Source organism: Papio anubis, unplaced genomic scaffold (assembly GCF_008728515.1).
Source record: "Papio anubis isolate 15944 unplaced genomic scaffold, Panubis1.0 scaffold218, whole genome shotgun sequence".
Lineage (NCBI taxonomy): Eukaryota > Metazoa > Chordata > Mammalia > Primates > Cercopithecidae > Papio > Papio anubis.
The window spans coordinates 46944-73854 of NW_022162219.1; the positions used below are offsets into that span (position 1 = coordinate 46944).

The 26911-nt window shown below is 35.0% G+C and overlaps 1 protein-coding gene and 1 long non-coding RNA gene across 4 annotated transcripts in view; one reads left to right on the top strand and one right to left on the bottom strand.

Moving 5' to 3' along the window:
- Window positions 1–26911, bottom strand: part of LOC116272830 — a 97993-nt gene that overhangs the window by 32406 nt on the left and 38676 nt on the right. For all 3 annotated transcript variants that reach the window (XR_004181385.1, XR_004181386.1, XR_004181387.1), the window contains 2 exons: window positions 11698–11776; window positions 5728–5796 (listed from right to left, as the gene is read on the bottom strand). This is a non-coding gene — a long non-coding RNA (uncharacterized LOC116272830). The remainder of the gene's footprint in view (window positions 1–5727; window positions 5797–11697; window positions 11777–26911) is intronic.
- LOC116272829 (patched domain-containing protein 4-like) lies at window positions 343–25445 on the top strand. The gene has a single exon (XM_031661659.1). The coding sequence runs from the start codon at window positions 2249–2251 to the stop codon at window positions 3779–3781; it is 1533 nt and encodes a 510-aa protein (XP_031517519.1). The 5' UTR covers window positions 343–2248; the 3' UTR covers window positions 3782–25445.

Genomic DNA, 26911 nt, shown 5'->3' on the forward strand with positions numbered 1-26911 from the left:
CAAGTACTGTATTCTGTCTCTTCAAGGAGTTTTGCCGAAGATAGGAATGAACAATTAACATTGTTAAGAATCATTAGACTAAATTTAATACACATATGTTGAGCTCATGATAAAATGCAAGAAGGAACAGTTCATTACCTCCAAATGGAAAAAATAAATGCCTTTTACCTAAATGCAGTTTACACGAACCTTTCTACTTGCTATGATAAACTTATCTTTCCTGATTGGAGACCCATAAGAGAGAGCTTTGAAGAATAAATAGGCTTTACATTTGAGGTAAAAAGAATTCCAATGCCTAGCTTCCTTTAGTAACTATTAATAATTAATAAAAACTACCAAAAATTTGGCCAATGTGTCTTTAAAAATCAAACATTTGCATTAAATACACTTAAGTCTGCAAATACTACAGCTATGAAGCAAGAATTCTTAGATCATCTTAAAAGAGGTTTTCGGTAAATGTTAGCTGACCTACGAAACGTTGTTGGTTAGGAATGGATTCAGCTGCAAGTAACAGCCTTACCTACAATGGCTTAGCCAAATGGAGATTTGGTTTTCTTAAAAGAGAATTCCAAAAGGAAGCAGACAAGAACTCTTACTAGTGGCTTCATTATACTATTTCAAACAAAGTGTCCTCTGGTTTTCTAACAAGTATCCTTAGATGACTTTCAGTTACATTGCATTGTCCAGAACTATGTCATGTGAACCACCTCTAGTTGAAAGCTAGGCTGGGAAATAATATTTTTAAGGATGTACATTGTAGTCTCAAATAAAAGAAAGAGAAGAATTACATAGGTCAGTTAGCAAAAGCTATCGGCAGTGCAAATTCAGAGCGACTGCAGTAAGACCCCAGCTATCATATATTTATTAGAGCACTACTAAGTAAATTAAATTTGTAACACCTAACTCCAATATCTAAGTGCCACACAGAAATCCATGTTCCAGGTTTTCATAAACTAAGTCATTTTGTGCCTTTCAGGTATGTCTTTGTCTAATGGATTTCTTGGAGAACAGCCCAAGCACAGCTTGTATCCATTCACAGAAAAGGTTCCTATGTAGTATTGCTATGCCCACAAGGGCAAGAGTGATCTATGAAGATTTCCACTCACTCAGAAAGCTACCAATTGACATATTGTGGATGGTCCTTGATAGGTCCGATTCAGGGAAGTGAAAAAAGGGAAAATTGCAGATATGGTATAATACCTTTATTTACCCAGCTGCTTTCTTCTTTTGCTAGTAAGAAAGTGGTAGCATCTTAAGAGCTGTGAAATTCCCCAAAATTACAGCTCAGTAGCTACTAGAGTCTGGTATACAGTGGGTGTTCAAGTAATATTTGTTGACTAGGCCTTTTGCCTACTTACTCTTATCAAAAGATATGCAAACATTGGTTTAAAACAAGCATTCTTCATTTACTTTAATGAAGCAGTCAGAAGTATTTAGTCAGCATCCATCTCACGTGACTCAGAGCTCTATGAGGAGCCCAAAGGAAGTGCTTGCTAAGATTTTCACCCCGAAGGTCTTGCCCTGTCTTTTACGTGATGTGGCAGATTTTTTTTTCTTTTCTTTTTACTCAGATCCGGAGCTAATTAATCAAGTCTGTGGAAATTGGTTTCTAAGCCATTTGGCCACCAAAGAGATTATCAACATTATAAAATCAGTTTAGAGCCATTTTTAAGTGTTTAACATCCTTTTAAATCAGCATATAAATCAGCTTGAAACAAAAGTTAGGAACTGTCAGTCAATGAATCAGCTAACCAAACACTTGACATGATGTTAAGGGTCATTTGAAGGCACACAAATAACAGCCCCTGCCCTTGACAACTTACTGTCTATTTAGGAAGACAATATGTGTTCAGGGGAAAAACTCTTGTAATAATGTAACATTATATTTACAATTTGTCATATTAATAGAACAGACAGTACATGTTTCATTTTTCCCAGAATATCAATAAATTTGGGCTTTGCTAAAGTGAAACAGGGACCGAATGTATCCTGTCCATAACTCAACTTCTGAGGCCCTGATAGGAGGATCACAGCCCTTTGAAGATTAGAGTATAAAGTGCCATTTAGCATACATAAACTATAAGGAATTCACTTGAGCCATAGGAGGAAATAAAAATAATTATTATTTTCTTTTTTTAAAACATTAGGTCATGGAACTAAAGGAGTGTTTGAGCTTCTGTCTGGATGGCGGAGAACCAAAGAGAACTTGCCCTTCAAAGACAGGATAGCAGATGCCTATTCTGATGTGATGGTCACCTATACCATGACCAGCTCCCTGTACTTCATCACTTTTGGCATGGGTGCCAGCCCATTCACAAACATAGAGGCTGTGAAGGTCTTCTGTCAAAACATGTGTGTCTCCATTCTGTTGAACTACTTCTACATTTTCTCCTTCTTTGGCTCCTGTCTGGTCTTTGCTGGCCAACTAGAGCAAAACCGCTACCACAGCATCTTTTGCTGTAAGATCCCTTCTGCAGAATACCTGGATCGCAAACCTGTGTGGTTCCAGACAGTGATGAGTGATGGGCATCAACAGACGTCCCATCATGAGACAAACCCCTACCAGCACCACTTCATTCAACACTTTCTCCGTGAACATTATAATGAATGGATTACCAATATATATGTGAAGCCATTTGTTGTCATCCTCTATCTCATTTATGCCTCCTTCTCCTTCATGGGGTGCTTACAGATCAGTGACGGAGCCAACATCATCAATCTACTAGCCAGTGATTCGCCAAGTGTTTCCTATGCCATGGTTCAGCAGAAATATTTCAGCAACTATAGCCCTGTGATAGGATTCTATGTCTATGAGCCCCTAGAGTACTGGAACAGCAGCGTCCAGGAGGACCTAAGAAGACTCTGTAGTGGATTCACTGCTGTGTCCTGGGTGGAGCAGTACTACCAGTTCCTGAAAGTCAGCAACATCAGTGCCAATAACAAAAGTGACTTCATCAGTGTCCTGCAAAGCGCATTTTTAAAAAAGCCAGAATTCCAGCATTTTCGAAATGATATCATCTTCTCCAAGGCTGGGGATGAAAGCAATATCATTGCTTCTCGCTTGTATCTGGTGGCCAGGACTAGCAGAGACAAGCAGAAAGAAGTCATAGAAGTGTTGGAAAAGCTGAGGCCCCTATCCCTCTCAAAGAGCATCCGATTCATCGTGTTCAACCCCTCCTTTGTCTTCATGGACCATTACAGCTTGTCTGTCACAGTGCCTGTTCTGATTGCAGGCTTTGGTGTACTCCTGGTGTTAATCCTGACTTTTTTCCTAGTGATCCACCCTCTGGGAAACTTCTGGCTAATTCTTAGTGTCACCTCAATTGAGCTGGGCGTTCTAGGCTTAATGACATTATGGAACGTCAACATGGATTGCATTTCTATCTTGTGCCTTATCTACACCTTGAATTTCGCCATTGACCACTGTGCACCACTGCTTTACACATTTGTACTAGCAACTGAGCACACCCGAACACAATGTATAAAAAGCTCCCTACAAGAGCATGGGACAGCCATTTTGCAAAATATTACTTCTTTTCTTATTGGGTTAGTCCCCCTTCTATTTGTGCCTTCGAACCTGACCTTCACACTGTTCAAATGCTTGCTGCTCACTGGGGGTTGCACACTTCTGCACTGTTTTGTTATCTTACCTGTGTTCCTAACGTTTTTCCCCCCTTCCAAAAAGCACCACAAGAAAAAGAAACGTGCCAAGCGAAAGGAGAGAGAGGAAATTGAATGCATAGAAATTCAAGAGAACCCAGATCACGTCACCACAGTCTGAGGGGTATAGACCAATGGATTATTTTTCTTTTCCAGTATTGCACAATGATGCAGGGCAAGTAAAGCTCAGACCTCAGCTGCTTGGGCTGGCCAGGGGTAACAAGGCAAGTCAGATCAAGAGTGCATTATTCATGACACTTCAAGGTGTCTGCTTCTTGAGGGGGGAAGAGGGAATAAAAAAAGAGGAAAAAGTTATTTGCAACCTTGTTCTCCTCTAAAAACAAGTTTCTGGATGTAATCTGAGAGCTCTTCCAAGGAATGGATGAATCAATGGAGTGTTAAGATAGAAGGCCAAAAGAACCAGCTGCTTTTAAAAATAAAATGCTTAGGAGTGATGGAGAAGCAAGGAAAGGTGTCCTTCAAATAGGGGGAAAGACACAGGAAATGTGCCATGGCACTTTTCATGCTTGTTTTTTTGAACAGGTTGGTCAAAGGAAACCTATGCACTTGGGAAGTACATATTTAATACTGTCTAAACCAAAGGACTTCCCAATCCATTTTATGTGTACATATATATGTATATATCCCATATATACATATACTTAGACTTGTCTTTAATGTACATTGACGTTTATGTGGAGGGAGGTGTCCATTTGCAGATAGGCTGGCCTTTCCCTAGAAAGTCAAATCAACCTTAGCCAAATATATAGATTCATTAATAGCCATTCTAAATCAACCCAAGTGTCTCAGCAGTAAGAGTGCCATTCAACTGTGAGATAAGGAAAATAAACAGAGATGTGAGTTCATTAGATTATGCATATCATGTCAGCAGTCATCTAGACTTTTGCTTTGGATGACTTCGCAAAAAAAAAAAAAACACAAAAGGCATTTGAATTAATAACCACATGGACAAGGTTTACAGTTTTATATTAGAAATAAATAGCTGATATGGATTTTCATTGGCTTTTACTGTGTTTGGAAGGCTGATATGACTGCTTTCACTGAGCTCACCCAACTGCAAATGAGCACTTACACAGATTATCCATACATGTGTCTAAGGGTGCACAAGTATGTGTATGTGAGTTGGGATACTCCATAGTTACACTGTTATTTTAAATAGGGAAAATAACTGCTGTGGAATATAGTTAATTAACACAGGAGAAAGGAGACATAACTAGGAAACTCATAGAGCGAAATAGAATAAAATGGACCATACCCACTCATCACATGCCATTTACTGGTTCTTAGTGTAAGGAAACTATTCTAATCCTATAACCTCTAGTGAATTCCTTGCATTAGTATTTGGAACATAACCCAGGCCATGATCAGTACAGTGGTGGTCACTATACCTACTGCAGTATCATTTGTAGCTTCTTGCAATAGTGTTGCTCTTGTTACCTGGAAAGTGCTCCTCAGTTGGCCCACCTCCTAGGGTGATCACAGCTCTCCATGGGTGGCATATTAATTGTAACTGCTGCTGAATTATTTCTCACACAAAAGTACTGAAGTAAAGGTTTTCATTAAGTTAAAGTTTAAAACTACTTCCAAGCAGAGGGACTCAGCCTGTTGGGTGCTTACTTGGACTAATGCTGTGCTTCCTGTCACAGAAGATTACTAGAAAATGCCTTTTCCCATGCCAAGCAGTAACATAATTTATTTCCAGGTAGGACAGAATAAATGTCCAATGATTATAAAATCTGCTAGTAAGCTCTTTTACCTAGAAGAAAGCTACTGTTTTCCATCAACTTTGGTTCTATGTTTTAATCAAGTTAATAATAATATCTAAAATAACGAAACTCCTTGACTCAATTATGTTCAGAAAAAAGATACAAACAATTCCATTCTTGTTATAGTCGCTGGAAATGAAGTTGATAGACTAATGAAGTAACAAAACAAGTGTACTTAGACATATAGCTTTCCAAGATATAAAGGGGAAAAGGAATAGACCCCAAAAGGAAAACATTTAAGTTGTATTTCATTTATTAAATGGAGTTTGTTTTGTTTTACCTTGAGATAATTGGGTTTCAACAGGAAATGATGTATGTCTTCTCCATTGTGTCAATTTCACTGCAATATCTATAGATTTAAGCATGGAAAATTATTACCCATAACCATAGGGTTGTTGCTTTTACATTATTTGTAAAGTCATGTTACAAATACTCCTAACCTTTTGCCTCATGAACTGCTGTACTAGAATGAACTGGTATTTCATACAACTAGCCTCCAGACCATTATCTCATATCCGAAGTAGAAGTTTCTGAGGAGGTTTTTGGCTTAGGTTTCGATTTTTTGTTTGAGTGGGGGTTTTGTGGTAGGGGGTGCAGGGAGGAGGAGAATTCCTCTTACAGATTACTCATCATTTGTAAAGATTTTTATTTTTTGGCATCCCTTTCAAAATACGGGAGATAATCACTGAGAAAGTTAATTAACTATCACTCCTTCCCATTATGTGCCATGCTTCACTCATTCACCTATGTTTTAAAAGATTGGCTATTGGGGTTGGTTTTTTCTTGGTTCCTATAGACATTCTGCATGCAAAGAAGATTGGCAGGCTGATTTACAGAGAAAGAAGCAAGCACGCCAGTTGTCAAATGCACATGGAGGAAATGGCGTATGCTGCCAAACACCGAGGGCAGATCTAATATTATGTCTCCATCCAGATAATCTGTTTGGATAGGGAAGAACAGTTCTTCTTTTTTAGTTTATGTCTTCAAGAATCAAAGTGTCTAAGATAAATATGAATTTCTCATTGTTCGAGTGACTAGAGGGCATTTTGGAAGGAATGTTATCTTTTCCAGGACATCATAGTACTCTTTAGAGAACTGTAGCAATAATTTACTGAAATGGAATTATTTGTTCTGGAAGAATTAATATACCACCTAAAATGTCTTATCTCGGTACTAGGAAGTAATTTAATCCTAAGAAGCATCTAACAGAGCATCATCTGACCTCCCAACCTCACTGTGAAACAGATGTTTCCAAGAATTCCATTTCCTAAATACTAAGATACATCCTAAGATATGAGATCATGATTTGCAAGTCACCCCCAACCCCAACCTTTTTTGGTAGCTTGTGTGCACCTCTCCCTAGTTTTTCAAGTTTACACTCATTGTTTTGTTCATTTGTGAGGTACTAATGCCATTCAAATTAGGAACTTATCTATTGTCAGCAGATGACCAGTTAACTCCTAGAAGAGAAGAAATTTGTGGGAAATATGTCAACTTTGTGTAATATTTTATTTAATTGAAACATGTATGCCCTTAAAGTAAGATGTTATAAAGTTTGAAAAAACTACTACTTTTCTATATTTAAACTGGAATGTGAATTTATTTCCTTCCATCAGAATTTAAATTTGAATTAGAAAATGCCATGTGAACTCCACTCTCTTTGATGTTAATAAACTTCAAAGAGGTACTCACCTAAATTACAGAAAGAGATCAGCTAAAAGTTAGATTCTTAACCACTTATGGTTAAAGGTAATCATACCTTAGAGTTAGACCAGGCTTAATTCTTTTTAATGAAAGTCATGTTTAGATGTCTTCCCAGGAATTCTTGCAGTGACTATGAACCTCTTTGAAGGTTGTGCATGAGTATTCTGTGAAAGAACTATACTCCTCTATTGTTGTATCATGTAAGTGGCTCTTTCCTATTTGATTCCCATTTATTTCCACAGAATTTAGGTTTTTACCTTGTGAGGTGAGAAGAATAATGATGACAAATGAAGTTTTATGATGCTATTATAGTTATTCTTGAATGTTGAATTCAAGAGAGTAAAAGCTTTGTCCATTTTGTAATTATCGCACTTTCCCATAATAAGCTAATCCTTCTAGGCTTGTGGTTAGAGCTAGGGATTAACTATTGCCATTCAGAATTACATGTATTTTTATAAGTTGACTGTAAATATCATAATTACAGTCACATATTTTTATGATCAAATAGTTATGAATGCACGGCACTATGCATGCATTGTTATTAATAGTGCATAGGTTATTAAAGACACTATTTTCAGGGTTATTACAACTTTTATTAAAATTTCTTACATCAACTATTCATAAATGCCTCATGGCTTTTGGTCTTAAGGGCCTAAAGCCTACAGAAAGTTCCATCCCCAGGTAAGCAATTTAAGAATTGCCTTCCCTGGGTATCAGTAACAGCCACCTCTTCTAGAATGACCTTTGGAAAATCTCAGAAGTGAAATCTGGCTTCCAGGTAAAGGGCCTAGCATATTCTGTATTGGTTAGTCAATAAACATAATTTTATGTCTTGTGTTTGCTAATCTTATGCTGAAGCAGAAAATATAATGCCATGAGACTGGCATTGAGATACTGTCTCTTAGAGATTGGAGAAGTCAACAATTTGCTTGGCATCCTACCACAGGGATCTTTCTGTTCAGTCTGGTTTGTTGGTGTCTGTGAATGATATTGGCAATCTTTGCAAAAGTGAATCTGAAAACTGTTACTTACTCCAAAAGAGCCTCAGAGGCACTTTTCTTCCCTTTAAAAACAAAAAACAAACAAACAAACAAAAAAGGGTTTTAGCTCTTTCTGTATTACCAAAATTTTGTGACAATTTTATGACATTGACTCAAAACATATTTATGGCTGAATTGGTATGCCCTTGCTATTTCCCCATCTTCAATCTCAATATAAATTTGAACATCATCACTGTGGTGCAGACCTTTATGCTAATATTTTAAATCAATGATCTGCAGATATATTGTATAGGGAAAAATCAAGTTTTTTACTGCTTTGTCTACAAAATAACTGCAATGATATTGACTCAAGTGAAAGCAGCAAAATCATAAGTGAGGGCAACAAAGCCACATTGCATGAGGTCCATCAGAGGAGGGACTGTGTATGGGTATAGTAGCAGTAAATTACCTTGACTTCTCAACTAAAGGACCAAGATTAATCCACCATCATGTTTTACTTAGGGAGCACAAGAGGTGGTGTTCTGTGTTTGAAGTGTTGTGGAGTTAGATCAGGCGACATTTGAAATGGCACTGGAAGGATATTGAGCGATGAGCCCACATCTCAGAAATCAAGATGTCTGTAAGTAGGTGTGATAGAACAAGTGGAATAATACCACATATTCTGTGATTTAGAATACAGTAGAGAGAATCATGTAGTGTTGCACAACTACGGATTCTCAACTGCTAGCAAACTTGATCATAGGCAAATACATTGCACTTGAAGACTGGGTTCTCACTTGTCAGATTCATAACCTAATCTTTGCAGTGGGAGGTGCTCCTGAATTTCCAAGCACAAAGGAAGAGCCATAGACCCTTTGTTAGTGAAAGTGAAAAGCTAGGGAGACTCTTTGTAAAGAAGCTTAATGTAAGCACCGAGATAAACTTCATTCATTCCCAGAGTGGCTCTCATCATTGACTGGATTTTGTGAGTCTTTGAGTCATAATGAACGCTTTTTATGATACTTAATTTCTGATACTTTTTTCATACTTAATGAGGACCTCTCTATTGCTGATAGAGAAGCCACTTGCTTTTCTCATAAAATGGAAAACAATTCAAAAGAGCAATATATAGGGTTAAGAACATACTTATAGTATAGCTTGCTAGTCTACAAATCACATTTTATGTCTTCTGCATCTCTAAAGATGTCAAAATTAAATTGGAGTGTACCTTAAACTGAAAACATCTATAAGGCAGATATTTTTAATATAATGAAGTATTTATAAAGAAAACCATCACTGATTTTTCACTATCTTAAATTACAGAAAGCCAGCTTCTACTATTTTTCCCCAGTTGAAAATTTCCCTTAAGAAAGATCTCACAGGTCATGGTAATTATAAATCTTAATAATCAGAAAGAAACTTTAGGAACAGAGTAGGAATCATCCACTGATGGTGTGTGATTCCTGGTGTGTATGTTTTTATTGAACTTATCTGAGCTGAGGTTTTTAGAAGTCATTTGCAACTGAGCTCTGGTTTCCCAACAGCGAATGGCATGGTCCAATAGAGGAGCATTATGGTTTTCTTTCCCTCTATTGCCACAGTTCGTAGAGTAAGCACATTACCCACAGGGCTCTGTCAAACCAGTGGGGGAAAAAAATCTACTGCTTTGGAAGATTACATTGAAGAATTTCCTAGGAATAAGTAGGAGAGACTCTCATGGATGAAAGATTAGTGATGTTTAATAAAAATGTATAATTTTCAGTGCTATACAAATTTATTTTATATTTTCAGTAGAGGCAGTCTACAGTATGTTATGGGGAGCATTTAAATTATCTAATGCAATATGGTTACTAGAATCTCTCCCTGGATACTGAAATACCTTCTATCATTTTATCTGATGAATTCACTGGTTGTTGCTAGCAACACTGATAGAGCTGGGGGGTAAAAAAGAACAGGCCATCATATTCTTGCATCTCCTGGTACAGTCTGTAGCATCTATTTTCAAGTAGAATAACAAAATCTGGCATCTTTTCTTCACAAACATAAATGTGCTACAAACTGATAAATTAGACCTTAAACTGGTCAATGCAAATATCCCAAAGTTTTAGTAGAGTTTAAGCAACAACTTTATTATACTTTCCTGTTAATTGTGCATATTTCTCAGCAATAGACTTTTTTGCTCTTAACTAGGAAATCTGTCACAGATTGAAAAGGGCAGAGATCTCTCCAAGCTACCTCATAAGGGTATTTAAAGACAAAATAGCATACAATCTTTGATTAAATGGCAATATAGTAAAGCCACAAAGCAATATTATTTATCACCTTTCCTTGATGCCTATTCACTTTATCAAATTAGACAAGGCAAAATGTAAAATGAGCACTGCTATATGCAGTCCCACTTACACATTCTGGTTAACGTAATATTCATTAATATGAAATCTCTCAGGGCAGTTGTTAGTTGTTTCTCTACAGATATCCCAGAGCACAAAAATTGACTCAGAAAGAGAGTAATCTGACTTTGATTAGAGGCAGCGGTCTACCTAGTAAGATGCACAAATAATCTGTGAATAATTTCAGAAAAATTCCAAGTGCATTTCACTTATCACTTTTCTTGGAGGAAAAAAATCTGTTTGTGTGTTTATTTGTTTGTTTAATTATTCTAGGCAAATAGAAAGAGACAAAGTTACCATTATTTGGCATTTTACTTAAGTTTTCTTTTCCTCTGGAAGGCATTGCTATTATTTTCTACTAAATTAGGGTTTTTAAAACACAAGTCACTTACGGAAACATTAGCATCAATGAAAAGAAAACTCCTAGGGAGAAACAGTCTTCACCCATGCATAGACAAATTGTAGAAATGAGAGTAAAAGTTGAGCATTTTTACTTTTTTTCCTAAAACAAAAACCCACTTGTCCTTAATCCTAGCTAGATAGAATACCAATTTCTACAGCAAAGAAGGATGACTAAATGTATGAAACTATGAAACTTTGATGTATTAACACAAACCTCATGGCAAACCACCAATTCCAGATGTCTTTACCCTTAAGAATATTCTTTCTAAAATACTCTATTACATGTAGCTTCATCCCATTCATGAAAACTGCCTCATTTATCACTCTCAAAATAGTACAAACAAAGCCATTATAGGTTTCTGCTCTGTAGTTCTGTACCTTGGGCTCTACAACTAAAGCTACCTTATTGAGGAAAGCTTAAAAACGAATTGTGAACAGAAATGTCAAATCTAAAAAACATTACCCAAGTTGTATTTCCATCCAAAAATATCTCCTGTGAAATAGAAGACTGCTGTGTGGCCATTTTAGATCTCACAAAGAAGAAAATATTTTAAAAGTACCTATTTTGGATCTTACTAAGAACCCAAACCAAAAGTCCTTCCAAAGTTTCCAATTCACCTGAATTTGGTCCATTATCAAAATTTACCTCTACTTTGATCAGTGAAAAAATAATTTGCAAACTAGATTTTTCTTAACTATATAAATAAAGAACAAGTTGTTTCTCATAGATTTGCATGTGTAAACACACATTTAATAATTAAATGAATCTCCTACCTCAGTCAAGGGAAATTATGTTACAAATATTTCCTTGTTCGGTTCTTCGGTTCATCATTGTTTTCATATTTTGGACACACTGAAATACAATAATTTTAGTTAAATTGCTCAGAATTTCTCTGCATAACAAATCTATTATTTAAAGCTTAAAGGTAAAAATTTTAAGAAAAATAACAATTAAATCTTAGCTACTTGGAAAAGAAAAGTCATCAAAATTGTATTTACTACAGTGCCTCAGGCAAAGTTAAACAGAGCATTTCTGGCTATCTTGACTTTTTGTTTTAACAACAACAAAAGAAATCTAGTTCCATTAGTCACAATAATAGAAATAATTTATATATTAAAATAGCGATAAATTATACAGGTGTATATTCTAGAGTTCTTAGGGTCAAATATGAGGTCTTTTAAAATCACAATCTCAAATGCTGTAAACGCTAGGTTATTCTTAAATTCACCACACTTTTCTTCATTTTTTACTGTTAGTATTAAATGTCCCACAGAATATCGTAATATGCAACTTATTCCTCTAACCTCAGTGAGAACTTCGAGCGTGCTACGTTTTCGGGAAAGATTTTTCTAGGCTAAGAATTAAACTTCCTAAACAAACCATCTTATAGCATCACAATGTAAAGTAACATAATCTATGGTTTTTTTAGTCTTTTCTTGAATCACAAGTTCTAAAACTTATAATGTAATTGTTTTATCCTTTAAACATTCAAGAATACATACATTAAAAGTAATACTGCAGTAATATATATCAATTATCTCTCCATGGTTAAGATAAAAGATTCTGAAGCAAATACAAAATGTCTTGGCATTCCTGAGAGATATTTTTATGAATCCCTAAGTTCACAAATATCTCTAAAACACAAAAATTACTAAAGTATTACTAAAAGATTCAGATAGCACTTTAACACTGCTTAATAATTATGTTACCTACAAATCTAAAGCAATTTATATTCGGGTCAAATAAATTCTACCTAAAATGTATCACTGCATTACATTGCATTATTGTAGTAACATTACATTAACTATAAAAATACTTGAACCAACATTTTTCTCACCATATGAGAGCTACAGAAGATGGAGACAATGAGTAAGCCAGCAGCTCCTCAGTGGCACCCAGAGATTACTCACAAAGCACATCCCTTTGGCTGCACACTGTGCAGTTCCAAGCCAGGGCATAACTAAAACCAATCATGTTAAATATTGAAATATCCAAGTCCACTGTATTTTGACGAATAATGTGGTGGCATTATATGTAATGCATAGATAACCAACTTTCAAAATATTTAAGGTCACTTGATGCCAAAGTTATACTTAAACAATTTAATATTCCACAACCCACTTCAAAAGCTTTATCTTTGCAAAGTTCTCCTCATTATTGATGTATAATGAGGAGACGAAAGAAGTCTTAGTAATATTTCCATTTATATAGTTTGCCATATGCTTTCTTAAGAACAGGGATGCCTTTATGTCTTTCATGGAAATGTTTGGACTTATTCAATAGCCATTTTTCTGTCCAAATTTAGTATTTTAATTATTAATTTTACTCTGCTTTTTTCCTTTGTTTAAATATGTTCAACTTTCATCATTTCTAAAATAACTTTTCTTTAGAGTAATTAAAACATGTTTTCTCCTTTACATAAAAATAAGCATGGCTAGAAAGGAATTAAATAAGAATTTAGCAAAATTAAGTTGGACATGGGGAACGTATTTGCAAATACTAAATAAAGTTTGCAAAAGTACTATTTATTGTCATTTATATGTGCTTCAAGTTGAAATTCTCCACTGATTTTATTTTTAAAATGGCAACTGACATGGCAAACTATGAAGCACATAATATCCGTTTTGCGGATGTTCAATAATTATCTATTCAATGAAGAAAAATATAAAAGACTTCTCCAGCTTCTCAGTTGCCTGCTCATGACCTAATGAAAAGCAAGTTATTTAATAATTTCAATCTTTGAGGGCCCATATTCAAAAGCTTTTGTTGTTGTTTTGTTTCATTTTCTAGAATTTTCCTATATAGCCAGTTACGTAAGAGTAAGGCCCCATATAAAGGAAGAATTTAAGATTTGTTGATAATTACTGTCCTTTCCTATAAGTTGAAATGCTAGAGCCTAGAGCTATATATATATTGATAGTAAAATAAAGGAGAATGTGATCTGACATAAAGAAAAAATTAAGAACAAAGGTCAGTGAGAAAAAATTTTAAAACAGATCTAACACTGTTGAAGAAGGAACTAAACAACTGAACTAACACCTTTTTGTTTTATTTGGTTTCTGTTCATCAGTTTAGTTTGGCTTTTAAAAAAAGAAACACATTGGAAAGTTTCAGAAAAATCCTGACATATCTAAGTCTCCAAAAGTTTGTTACTCTTTAAAAAGATAGAACTAGAAATTCAGTAACATTTTAGGATCAAGAGTTGATGTAGATGGGTTTCTGAAGTACCTCTAGATGGCTTGGGATTGTACCTATTTACTCACCACATATTTAGGAGCACCTATATTGGTCTCTGTGCTGGGCTCAGAAGAAAATATCACTAAACTCTTCATAGCTCCTGACTTTGAGCTATGTATGATCTATTGAGGAAATTTGCAGGTGGAGCATTCAAGGAAAGTGAGGAAGGAATTATAAACTAATCCACTTTGAAGAGTGGGTAAGATTCTAATAGATGGAGATGGAGGACGGGCACAGCAGTTAGGGAGAAAAAGTAAAATATACAAGGGCAGGAAAGCAGGTTGTCCAGGATGAAGGCTATAGCAGATGAGATGATAGGAACCCAGAGGAGAGTGGTTACAGATGGGAATAAAAAAGGAAGCACCTATTGTGAGTGGTATAATAAAGGATTGTCAGGATATGGGGAGTTATTTGGAGCTGGGAGAGGGGTCATAAAGAAAAAGCTCTTTTTATGATATATTCTTGGGCTTAAATGCAGTGAATCGTTTACAACATGTAAATACACAGTCTCCATTTTTGAATTTTATCTGTTAAAATCCAGGATCCCAAAACTCAGCAATATCACATGAATTTATAATGTCTCTTGTTTGGAAATGTAGTGGTTTCAAGAGCCAGTTTAGGGCATGAGTTTGAGTCTCCTGATGATGGAACCCTGTCCATGTTCTAGCACAAAAGCCCACAGCCAACTGGCCACCTCATATACACCTGGTGTCCCTCAAAGTGCTGAGAGTAAGAGACTGAGATGGATTGCTTGGAACCCAAACTCTCCAGAACACACAGCTCAAACTAATACACTCCAATTAACTATCTCTGTTAATATTATTTTAATTAACAATTCAAATAATACTTTCCTAAGCATAGGTATTATTGTCTCTGATTTATAGATTGTTTCAAGAAAGAAAGCATTGTAAACACGTACTATGTCCCTATGGTACATTATATTATCTTTTCATCATAAATCAGTATGAAAGGTGCATGTATAGAGAAGTCCAAATGCAAATTATATGTGATGAAAAATAACTGCATAGATTTTCTCCCTGTCAATCCTTTTCTAAATGTAAATTTTAAGACAATGCATTTGTTAAAATGCTTAAAACTATTTTTTTAATTCACTTCCTCATGATTAACTTACGCTTTCTTTGAAGATCACATAAGGTATATATGCACTTAGATTTTAAGCATAAACCTAACCGATTTATACACTAACCTTGTCCTTTTTAATAGTTAAAGTTTTAATTATAATAGTGGTGCCCCCCAAAACCAGCAATCAGATTACAAAGATGTTTGGAGGAATATATTTTAATCTTTAAACCTGAAAAAAGCATTTCCTAATTATGCTATTTAGAGTTATAGATAAGGTTGGAGTTAGCCTGGGGAGGCCCCATTTTCCAACTGGTTTGTGGGAAGGACATCTGTTCACAGAAGTAAAATAGAGATAAATCCACCAACCAAGTGGGTATAGGATACCATGGTCAACAAACACTACTCTAAGAGACATTTTGGATAACCCTAAGAGTAACAAAATTAGTGGTCCTCAAAATTTGCTGTGCTTTGGAATGACCTAGAGAGATGTTTAAAGTCTCAATGCCCAGACTTCATGCCAGACTACTTAAATCAATATATCCTGTAGTGAGACCCAACCTCAGTACTTCTGGGAGCTCCCCTAGTGATTTCAATGTGTGGCTCAATTTGAAAAACAGTGTCTTAGACAACCAACTCAACATATTTAATCCAATAAACACTGATAGAGTCTTCTATTAAGTGAAGTTTTAAAGAGTCAGAAGACAAAAGCATCTATGACGTCTATAACTAGAATATAAGCCAGAACTTGTACAGAGTCCAAAAGGGGGTATCTAGAGGGTAGAGAAATGGTTTCTAGTAGAGCCAAACCTGGTAGGAGTGTGTTGCATCAAGATAGCACTTAAGATGAGGTAAGATTATTGGCCTGAGCACCCCATGGGACATGACCAACCTGAGCAAAGCCATAATATGGAACAAAAGCACAGAGTATGTGCCTGGGTCAATGAACTCAATTTAGCTTGAGTGTACATTTCCAGTATAGGAGTTGAATTTGTACAACCAGAAAGTTTGATATAAAGACCTGCAAACATCGTGCTAAAGAATGTATGTTTTATTTAATGAACTGAAATTACTTTTTATTATTGTTATTATTAGATTAAAAATTTAGAAGCATTAATCTGCAGTGTTCTAAGTGTAGGTTAGACTGGAGATGAGAGACCTGAACCAACGAATTAAGTTAGGAGACTGTTGTTATCATCAGCAATGAAGGTAACATTGGCCTGAAATAGAGTTGTGGCACTGAATATAAAAAGGAAGAAATAAATACATTTCACAAAACTTATATCCGTAAGATATCCTGAACACTCAAGAACTTTGAGTGTCTAAAACACAATGATATGGTACCCTATAATTGAATATTCACATTAGTGAATTTAATGTGGTATAACAGTAACCAGTTATTAACTCTGTGTGATCTATTTACTACAATACTCTAGTGTACAGTTCAACCATCACATTCCTGTGGTTTTGACATGCAGCGTGGCCCATTTTTATAAAATTTATAGAGCTTTACCACAAATCTTCAGGAAATCTCTTTATCTTTACAGAATGGTTGATTTGGTTTTCTGCATATCTAACTTGGGGAAAAATGGTTTATATTGCATTACTTAAATTCAGTAAATAAAAGATGAGTCAAAGAGGAAGAGACAAATATCTTAGGAACATAAATAGGTAGTCTAATCTTTTGTACTTTTCTCCATGTAAGATTGCTGGATACTGGTATATATAACTCTTATCTACATGCACGTATTATAGCTAGAGACACTATAATAATATCTAGATTAATCTACATATATAAACATCAATTTAATTAGCAAATAATTCTTGAGATTTATTTGCATTTCAGGGAATTTAGCAGTTCAGGTGATTTATGCTTAGAAACAAGATCACTGTTCCTCCCACAATCAGAGATCTGGTCTGCAGTCATCTTCTATGAAAGTTTTGTATAAGGCACATGCTTTTATTCTACCACAAAGGTGTAGTATTGCAATGTTATATCAGCACTGGGCAATAATGGATATATATGTAAAATGTAATTTTCACAACATATCCTTACACATAGTTACACATACATTGAATGGCCTGTCTCTAATTCAATACTTTTCCTACGAAGTAATTTTCCTGTCAAATATTTCACACATACATGTTTTTTAACATTAGCATTAAAATGACCAGTGAAAATAATTCATACGAATTCTTTGTATTCTTCTACAGTCATATAACTAAAATATGTGAGGATGAGGAAGCAGATAACAACTTGAGAAAATGTAAAAGAGTTGGAACTTGGAGCCACAGTGCCATGCAATGGGGCCACACAGCAGCTTGATCATCTGCATAGTTTTATGCAATGCCCTTTGGGTCATGGTTTTCACCAGGTAACTTACTCCAAAAAAAGTAATTATCTATTAACCCCTTTATTCACCAAATTATTCAAGAAGAATTTTAAACATCTTTTATGTGACAGACACAGAGAGTGTAAATGCAAAGAGAAATGAGAGGCAGCCACCACCCATCAAGGATTTTAGCAAAGCAAACTAGTAGGTGAAATAGCTCTCTCTCTATATAAAACAAAAATAATGAGTGTCATTTATAGAGCAGTGATTCTCACACTTAAGCATGTATCAAAATCACCTGGAGGGCTTGTCAAAGCACAGCCTGCATATCCCCACCTCCAGAGGTTCTGATTCAGTAGATCTGGAGTAAGGCCTGAAAATTTACATTTCTAACAAGTTTTCAGGTGATGCTAATGCTACTAGTCTGAGGAACCACACTTAGACTTTGAAAATCTCTGTAATACAAGTTTATGAACAGCAGCAGGCATTCTGAGAGTAGTTGGATTAAATCTGTTCAGGGAAGAAGGTGAGGACAAAGGTCAGCTTCTCACCACTAGGCCTGAAACGCTGCATAGTTGAAGAGTGCAAAGACATTCCAGGTTGAAGGAAAGAAATTACCTGAACTAAGGCCATACCTGACAAGTCTACCTGTTGGTAGAACTCATCTAGAAGACTTTTTAACCTCTTGAAGGGATGGCCTTAGTAATCTGTATTTGTAATAAGTTTCTCTAGACAGTCTTTTCGTGAAGAAAACTTAGGAACATGGAACTGAGGCATAGAGTATAAAAGAATGTATCATTTTCAGATAAGTCCTATTATAGACTGGTTTAACTAGAACCACTGTATACTAGAACTAGCACTCCATGCTAGAACTGGATTCATATAGGACATGAGTTAAATTTGAATTTCCAATAATCAGTGAATGAAATTTTTAGTACAAGTATGTTTCATGCAGTATTTGGAATCTACTATACTAAAAATACTTGTTTCTCTGAAATTCAAATTTAACTGGACATCTTGCATTTTTACTTGCTAAATCTCACAACCCTAAGAATGTAGGGTGTGTGTCAGGTGGAGAAAAGAACCAGAAATAATGAGACTGAAACAATATTATATTATTAGGCTAAATAACAGTAAAGTGCTATTTTTCTTGAGGGATATGCAAATGTAGCATGTAGCTAATGAAGCTCAAATTTCTGAGCCCATTGCTTATGTAAGTCTTTTGAAGGCCCTAGGACAGTCTTTAGCAGTATATTCTCATCTTATGTTTATATAAAATTTTCAAATGTATGATATTTTTGTATTATTTTCCTTAAAAAGGGACTCCAAAAACGTATACACTTCAGGCTCAACAAAATTTTGATCTGCCCCTGCATGTGGGACCACATGAGTATCAAATACAACACAAAAATGATATTGATAAATACCAACTCTTAAGTAAAAAGTTAAGTACAATGAATGCCCAGAGAATTTGAAGATCTTTTTGTTCCTATATCATCACGAAGTGCTACTTGAAGTTCAAATGGCTTCAACACTGGCAAAATGAAGCCTATTCTTTGAATTACCCTCGACGTGTGAAAGTAATGTTCCAGTAGCATAAAGACAGTATTTCATTTCCCAGATATAATTGACCATGGGACATTATGTTCATGGGGCATCTTAAAGAACTAGTGCTCCAGGGAGCAAACATTGATAATGTAGTGTTAGAGAAGCCTGTCTTTGTTACTGAAGCGCAGATGAGTATTACATTTCCAAAGGAAACAGTATTAATGGGTCTGTGTGGAAATCAGTTCCTATTTTCCAAACAATATTGCTGATTTCTAGCTAATAGAGTAATTTATAACCTAATAAAAGAATAGAATACTTAAGGAAAAATGATTCATCAACATGAATTTCAATTAAAATAATACAGAACTAATTTTTCCCTTCTGTTCCAGTACAAATTCAGAGAATGAGAAGTAAGTAAATGGAAACCAAGTTAAACTAGACCATAAATAATAAAATATGAAGAAAAAAAATGCCAAATGGCCAGGAAGTCAAATAAATACACAGGTTGATATTTTATTTTTCATTCTTTTGAAAAATGATATAGCATTCTAGAATAATTGAAAATTTTTGATGTTGAATAAAAGACTTGAGGAAAGTTATTTCCTAGAGAACTTTAATGAAGGGAAAAGGGGAAAACGGCCTACAAAAAAAAAAATGTAGTATGTGTTGAAAATGGTTGTAAGCAGATCTTTGGTCCCAACAGCACAGCTATTAAACTATGATATACGCCAGACCCAAGATGTTAAAAAAAAAAAAGTGGGGGAAGGCCATGATGCAACAAAAGTAATGATTGGCAAAACCAATAATTCATTAAAAATCCATCAGGCCTCCTAAAGGCCAACTTGGTCATACCTATACAATAAAGAGGTGTTGAAACTCCAATCAGAGTTACGCACAATATGCAAGTCAAATATCTCTTACCAAATATTCCAATAGATTTTCTTTTTGTATTAGATTCAAATACTTAAGAGTACTGGGTTATGTTCAATAATAGGAAGTCAAAGCTAAAAGTCGACAAAGAGAATAATTGATTGGAAGAACTTTTTCAATAACAGGAAATATGGGCAGTTACCTAGGAACTAGGAAAATAAAATGACCTGATGAACTAGCCATATCGTTCATTCATTAATCCATCCAACAAACATGAATTAAGAACCTACAAGGTGCCAAGTGATGTACAAAGTCCTGTGTGAGGGACAAAGAAGTTCAAATTGCTCAGCAGAATATCTTAATGTCTCATAAAAAGAAGAAAGTAACTATTTGCTTTCACTGAAACATTTGTTATGAGACATTGGCAAAACTAGTTATTATTTGCCTGCTATTAACCTAATTAATCTATTAATCTAAAAATTGTTCAAGATTCTTAGTTAACATGTTTTCCATAACAAATAGAAGTTGCTATACTAATTTTTTTGTTTGTTGGACACAAATGTCAATGAGTACTAGACGTGTTTTGGACAAAATGGTAAGATAGGAACGCAAGGATGCCTAATGATTGATTAGCGTATTAAACACAGAAGATACAGCCTTGAGGGTATACACTTAAACAAATTAGTGAATGTAATGTAAACAGGTTCCCAAACTCATAATTTTACCCAAAGAAATAAATACTAGTAAATAGAATAGTCAGGCAAGAATTGAGACACTAATAACATTTTTAAAAAAATAGTTTTATGAAAGAACATCAGCAAAGAGTGTTAATGAGTCATTTTCTACCCTGTTGCCACCTCTTCTATTTAGCATAGCAATGACTAACACATATTTAGAAGGATGGCCTAAAGAAAAGAAAAATCATAACTAACTAGTTTAGGTAAAAAGAAAAATTCATCTACAGATGGAGAAAAACAATCTTGCTCCTTCTTCACACCAAGTTCCAACATGTTTGAAATTTAGCACTGAAGGGATTGGGAGATCTCAACAATTAGACTGAGATTGAAATGTTCCACTAAAATAATGATTTGAGAGGCATCCAGGGGCACCTTCTTTTCTTCTTCACTCAACCTCAGCATGGAACACATCAACTTTGTTTCTTAGTTGAACTATACTACCTTAGATACAGAACTGATTTTAAAAAGTATATGAAATTATTTCAAGTCTAAAAATCATAAAGAATTTATTTCAGGATAAATAATTTTATGTGAGTATTTTATCGTCAGTTCATTTGTAACCTAATTACCTTGCTTAAGTAGATAAATCCCAAGCAATGGGTGAAATAAACTAGTAGACTAGTGGGTTTTTAACCCTTTAGCTATGTCTCTCAAATGTTTATAATCTGTGCTCCACTAATAGCTCTGACCCTGCTAGGTAACAATACTATAGGAAATTGGAGATATGAGTTTAGAGAAAAAAAAATCATAAATGAAGATAGACATTGTAGAGAATGGGCAGTAGTGCTAATATAAAGAAAGAAAGAAGGCTGCATGGATGGGGTATTACATTTTCTGCAGGACAGGAAGAACACATCTACAGATGTATAGGTATAACCTCTAAGTTGGGATAAGCAATGACGTAGATTACTAAACAAAATCAGATCATGTGTCTTATCCAGAGTTCCACCTTAATGTTTTTGTTTTCATGGTTATATTCTCAAAATTAACTGAATTTATTTTTAGAGTCATATATTTCTTTGTTTGTTCTTAATTGACAGTTTTATATATTTCTTTCATTTCTTTCTAGATTACCTTGAGTTTAATATCATGTGCTATACGGAATGAAGAAAAAGCATGATGTATTTTCTGCCTTTAAATTGCTTGCAATCTATTTAAAGATGCTGACAGAGGAAATAGTCACTCACAATAAAGCATGAGAAATGATTGCATGATTCATACTTTAGAGTTAAGAGAACCTAGGTATAGGGAACTATTGGCATTAAACGGGAATACTTCAAAAAGGAAATGCAGCTTCAAATAGGCCTTGAAGAAGGCATTCTATCTGCCTAAACAAAAGATCCATCTCTTCACAGACTTTAACTTGGGTGGGAGATTCATGAAAGAGGGGAAGCCCTACCCAGTCTGTCCCCCTGCCTCCTCTCTGACCACTTCTCCAGCCACTGCCCCCTGTTTTCTCTCTGCATCGACCACGTACCCACTTTGGTCTTTTGTCATTGCTGTTCCTACCATGCTGAATGCTTTTCTTCCCCCAGTTAGCCACAGATCTTCCTCCCTCACTTCTTTTTGGTTTCTTCTTAAATATTAAATAAGTGTGCATTAGAGAGACCTTTCATGATCATCTCATGAAAATATAGTAAATCTCCTCCCTTCTTTCCTATTTGTCGTGGGATTTGTTTATTGTCTGTCTGTCCCCAGTAAATTGAAAGCTCTAAGGGGGCAGCGATTTTTTTTTTCTGCTCTGTAAACTGCTATAAGCCCAGCACCCTGGAAGAGTGCCAGGCACATGTTAGGCATTCAATACATATTTGACAAAGGAAGGAAGGAAAGGAGGGAGGCAGGGAAGAAATTAGTTCAAAGTGTCAACCAATTTCAGGTGAACCTTGAAAGCTTCAAGTGTTTCAATTGCAAACTGATATTAGATGTATCTCATTATCTAGTAAGTCATTTTAAGGTAGACTTACCGATACCTTTGAAAGTTGTTTGCCTGTGAATTCTTTGCTAGGTAATATTAACATCTACTCCTGCACTCACTTAAATATTTATCAGTAGCTTAAACTTTAACAAAAGCCATGGTTTCCTTTGGCAGAGCAGGGACTGTGCTCATATCCTAGCTTGTCAATGGAAAGCAAAAGAAATACAGCTGAACAAGTGAAAGATTTTCATGGCAGCCACATCCTTAAATGGGAGCAATTGCTAAGCTGCTGCTTCTCAGGCTTAAAGAAGTAAAAGATACTGCCCCAAGTCATTTTCAGCTGGAATTGTAAGAGTATGCACACAAATACACAAAGCTACCCTGACATAAGCGTGAATAACATATATTATCTGATGCTCAGGAACAGTTCCTTCTTCCCTCAAAATGAATAATTTATTGGTTTTCTACCTGCTGTTTCCAAGCTCACATTAATGATTCATTGATTAGTCTCAAAAACGGATGCTTGTAATTAAATCGTAGGTTCTGTAAGATCATTAACTGGTTCTCTAATGACTGAAAGAATTAAGGAGAAGTGGGGTAGTTTAAATTCATAGATTCAAGGATTATAGGAAGCATTTTCTGTACAAATGTGACATTTGCTGTATTGTTTTCCTTTCTGAGAGAAATTTCTCACCTTCTAAATTTTCATTTGTATGGAACTTGTTTTAGTTTTCTTAACATCAGCAGTTTTATTATTTATTCCACCCACAGAAATTCTGACTCAGATGGCTAGTGGAGTGTAGCCTTATTACTTGTCTTCAGATTTCTTATTGCTTTTTGTTTTATGCCTTAGTTTATCCTTATTAGACTCTCTCCAAAATTATGGATAATTTATGTTGGTCAAGTAACATTCTATTATCTGTGGTTAAAAAAAAATGCTTTATTAATTATACCACATAAGTTTCAGCATGTGCAAAGTCTTCTGAAAGTATTGTAAATGATAGTTGGTTGGGAGACGTGATAACTTTTATTTCCATTAATGTTTACATTTCTGCCTCATTCTCAGCTGAAATTGTTACTTATAGTTTTATCCACTTGAATCTTGAAGTTAAGGTAAGCTGAATATATCTAATTGTCTTTCATACACATTACTTTGTTCTACATAAGAAATTTATTTATGGAGTAAGGTGAATATGATAAACTCAAATCAGATTTTCTTCTGTCTGCCTCTGAATCCAAAATTGGGGGTGCCTGCTACAAAACCAAGTATGTTTATGAAAACCTTCCCTCTCCTATAATTGCTGGAGTATTTATTCAGAGCTCTCACTTGCTGTATAATTTCTAACCAAACACTTTCCAGGGAATATACAACAAGGAAGTACATGGGCAACATTCAAATTCAAATGTCCATAGATGGTGGACTTTTGCCACTCTTTAGCTTAGCAGCTAAATCCACTGAAATGTTTCAGAAATGTTTGTGTTTGGGATTTGGGTTTGAGATGTGAAACAAATGACATCCTTAAACATGTTATTGTTAGTCTTCAAGGTACATTTGAGTACCTTGATATAGAATTATTTATAATTACAGCTTGCTCAAAAACTATTATAATGAAATTAACTTTGGGATGTAGATGTTAAAGTACCAGCTTGTAAAAAGAATGTTTAATGGCAACCATTTGTATGTTTAATACCTGTGTGCTCAATGTAGTGTCATCTTTACTTGATGATTTACTTCACAATGTTTTCATTCCTGTTCCCCAAATGAAAATAAGTAGTCTATTAACTAGTTTACAGCTTAGTTTTGGATACTATTGCAGAGACACAGGAGCACTTTTAACTCAAACACTATGGCTTACCATAGTTTTGTGGTGGGATGAAATTGAGTTAGCACTGCAATGCAATATTGAAAAAAATCAGAATGCAATAAAGAAATGTAGATATCACATGTGACTACTTCATGTACTACCCAGGCTCCTCATTTATTGTTTGAACACAAGGGTTAGTTTTTTTATATTGCCGAAAGGACACGGTCAGGAAGTCAGTGTGATACCACCTTGCTGCAGGGCAGAAGTTTTAAGAAGCAAGATATTTTTTAACGATGTACTATTACAGGATAGAAGTCATCCCCTACATGAAACTATATATTCGCAGAAACTTTGTGTTGTCAATGTGCATCTGTTCTTACTAGTCTGGAGAGAAAAAGATAAGATTTCTAGTTTTCTGCTGATCCAACACCATTTCCCATAGGCAGCACGATACACCAGCACACAGTTAGCAGCACTTTGAGACAAAACTGTTGAAAGAAACAGTGATTATTCTGAAAACATGTAAAGCAACACTGATCATAAGTAATTTTTGTTAGGTGGGACAATACTATCTCCTATGATTTCTTGTGTCTAAGTTTTCTCTAAAAGATTATTTGGGCTGGGTCAAGAAGGCTCAAATTTCCCTAAGCAACCTTGATCATCAATGTCGTCCTGCTTCAGCTTTTGGCAGTTTTGATTCATTACTAATTATTAATATCATTATTTAAATACGAATATTGTCCCTTCCCATTATGAAAAGCTATGACAAACATATATGGATTTATATAAAGGTTGACGACTATATGCTTTTTTATATTAGAAAATCACGTGAAAACAAAATTAATCTGATGAATGCTGTTAATTATTTTAACTTTTTTATTAGGTATAAAATGTTCATAAAATTATTCTCTCTATAACTTACCAAGATTTATTAGCTTGTGTAATTTTTATAATCAGAGGAGTCTGGTTTTCTAATTAAAGTTTTGTCAAAGAAAATGAATTGTGTGTCTCTTTCCTTCCTTGGAAGCATACAGTAAAAATGCCAAAAACGCAATCCAGGTTTTCTCTCCTTCACTATGTGGTATGCAAATGAAATTGTATGGGGCCAACACACCTGGATCTGGGGCAATTTTCAGTTCCCACTACTGGCCTGAGGTAGGGTGGTACGGTGGTGGAAAAAAAACTTTATGCATATCTGAATACCATTAAAACAATTTAAAACCAGGAAATTCATGTAATTAAAAGCTGATTATACTGGGGTCCTAATCATGCTTTCTTAAAAGTCATTTTTCCTGTCTACTTTCAATTTGAGAGAAAGTGCTAACATGATGTCCTAAACATTATCAGCTTTCCTCCAGGAAGAGCTGTCAAGTCTCTGAGCCTCATAAGCCTTAATTATGCCATTCCAAATGCCAAATGAAAAACACTACTATTACTGAAAATATAATCACTAAATCTCAAAACCCTGATATCCTAGGAAATAATGACAAGAACAATCAAGGGAAAAGCACTAAGTCACATACAATGTCACTGCCATTGCTGACTTACCTAAAAAATGACAACCAAAAAGAAAAATATTATCAAAAATAGCTATTATTTGAAACTTTTATTCTCAAAAGAGCCCACCTTACCAATTTGCTGGATACAAATTGTATGGGATAAATTAAAAGAGTGACAAGCAAGAAAACTATCTCCAAAAATATCAACTTCAGGGCCATGTTTCATTGTCATTTCACTCCTTTGATCTTGAAAGCTTACTAGTTCCCTTAAGAGTTCCCTGTCAAGACGCAAAGGTCTCTTGAAAAAGTAATATGGTAGGTCCATAGTTGTGAATCCTAACAGCTCAGTTATCATTTATTCATTAACAATTTAGCAGGGATTAGCAAAAATGGGAGTTGGCTTTTTTTCCTCTGAGGGATGATTTGTTATGCTCTAATTGGAAAAAAAAAAAAAAAAGGAAAGAAAAGAAAGTTTAGGATGAGAAAAATTTTACTTCCTCCTTAATTTACCAAAACCCAGAATTTCTTTAAAAAAAAAAAAGTCAGTCGAATGTACATAATTTTAACACAAGGGTCACATGTCTTAAAATACCCAAAACTGCATGGTAATGCCACACCACGCTGTCAGGTAGATATTTTACTATAAATAACACTATTCAAGCTATTATTTACTATTACGTGCCATACCTAAGCATGGAACTGTCCATATGGGCTTATAACCTCAGTTTATAACCTCTGAGTCTATGCATCATGCCTTATACATTAAATAGTCCACACGTCACCAACAGTCTAGGTATGAATGCTAATCTAATCTAGGCTAAACTAGGCTCTCTGTATCTTAATAATTCAGGACGAATGGAATGTTTGCCATAGAAAGGAGGTAGTTGTATCTTCCTTCTGTATTGTACAGTAATTCCTTGTGTATTGTACAGCAATCAGTCTGCAGCTGAAGTTCTGTGACCA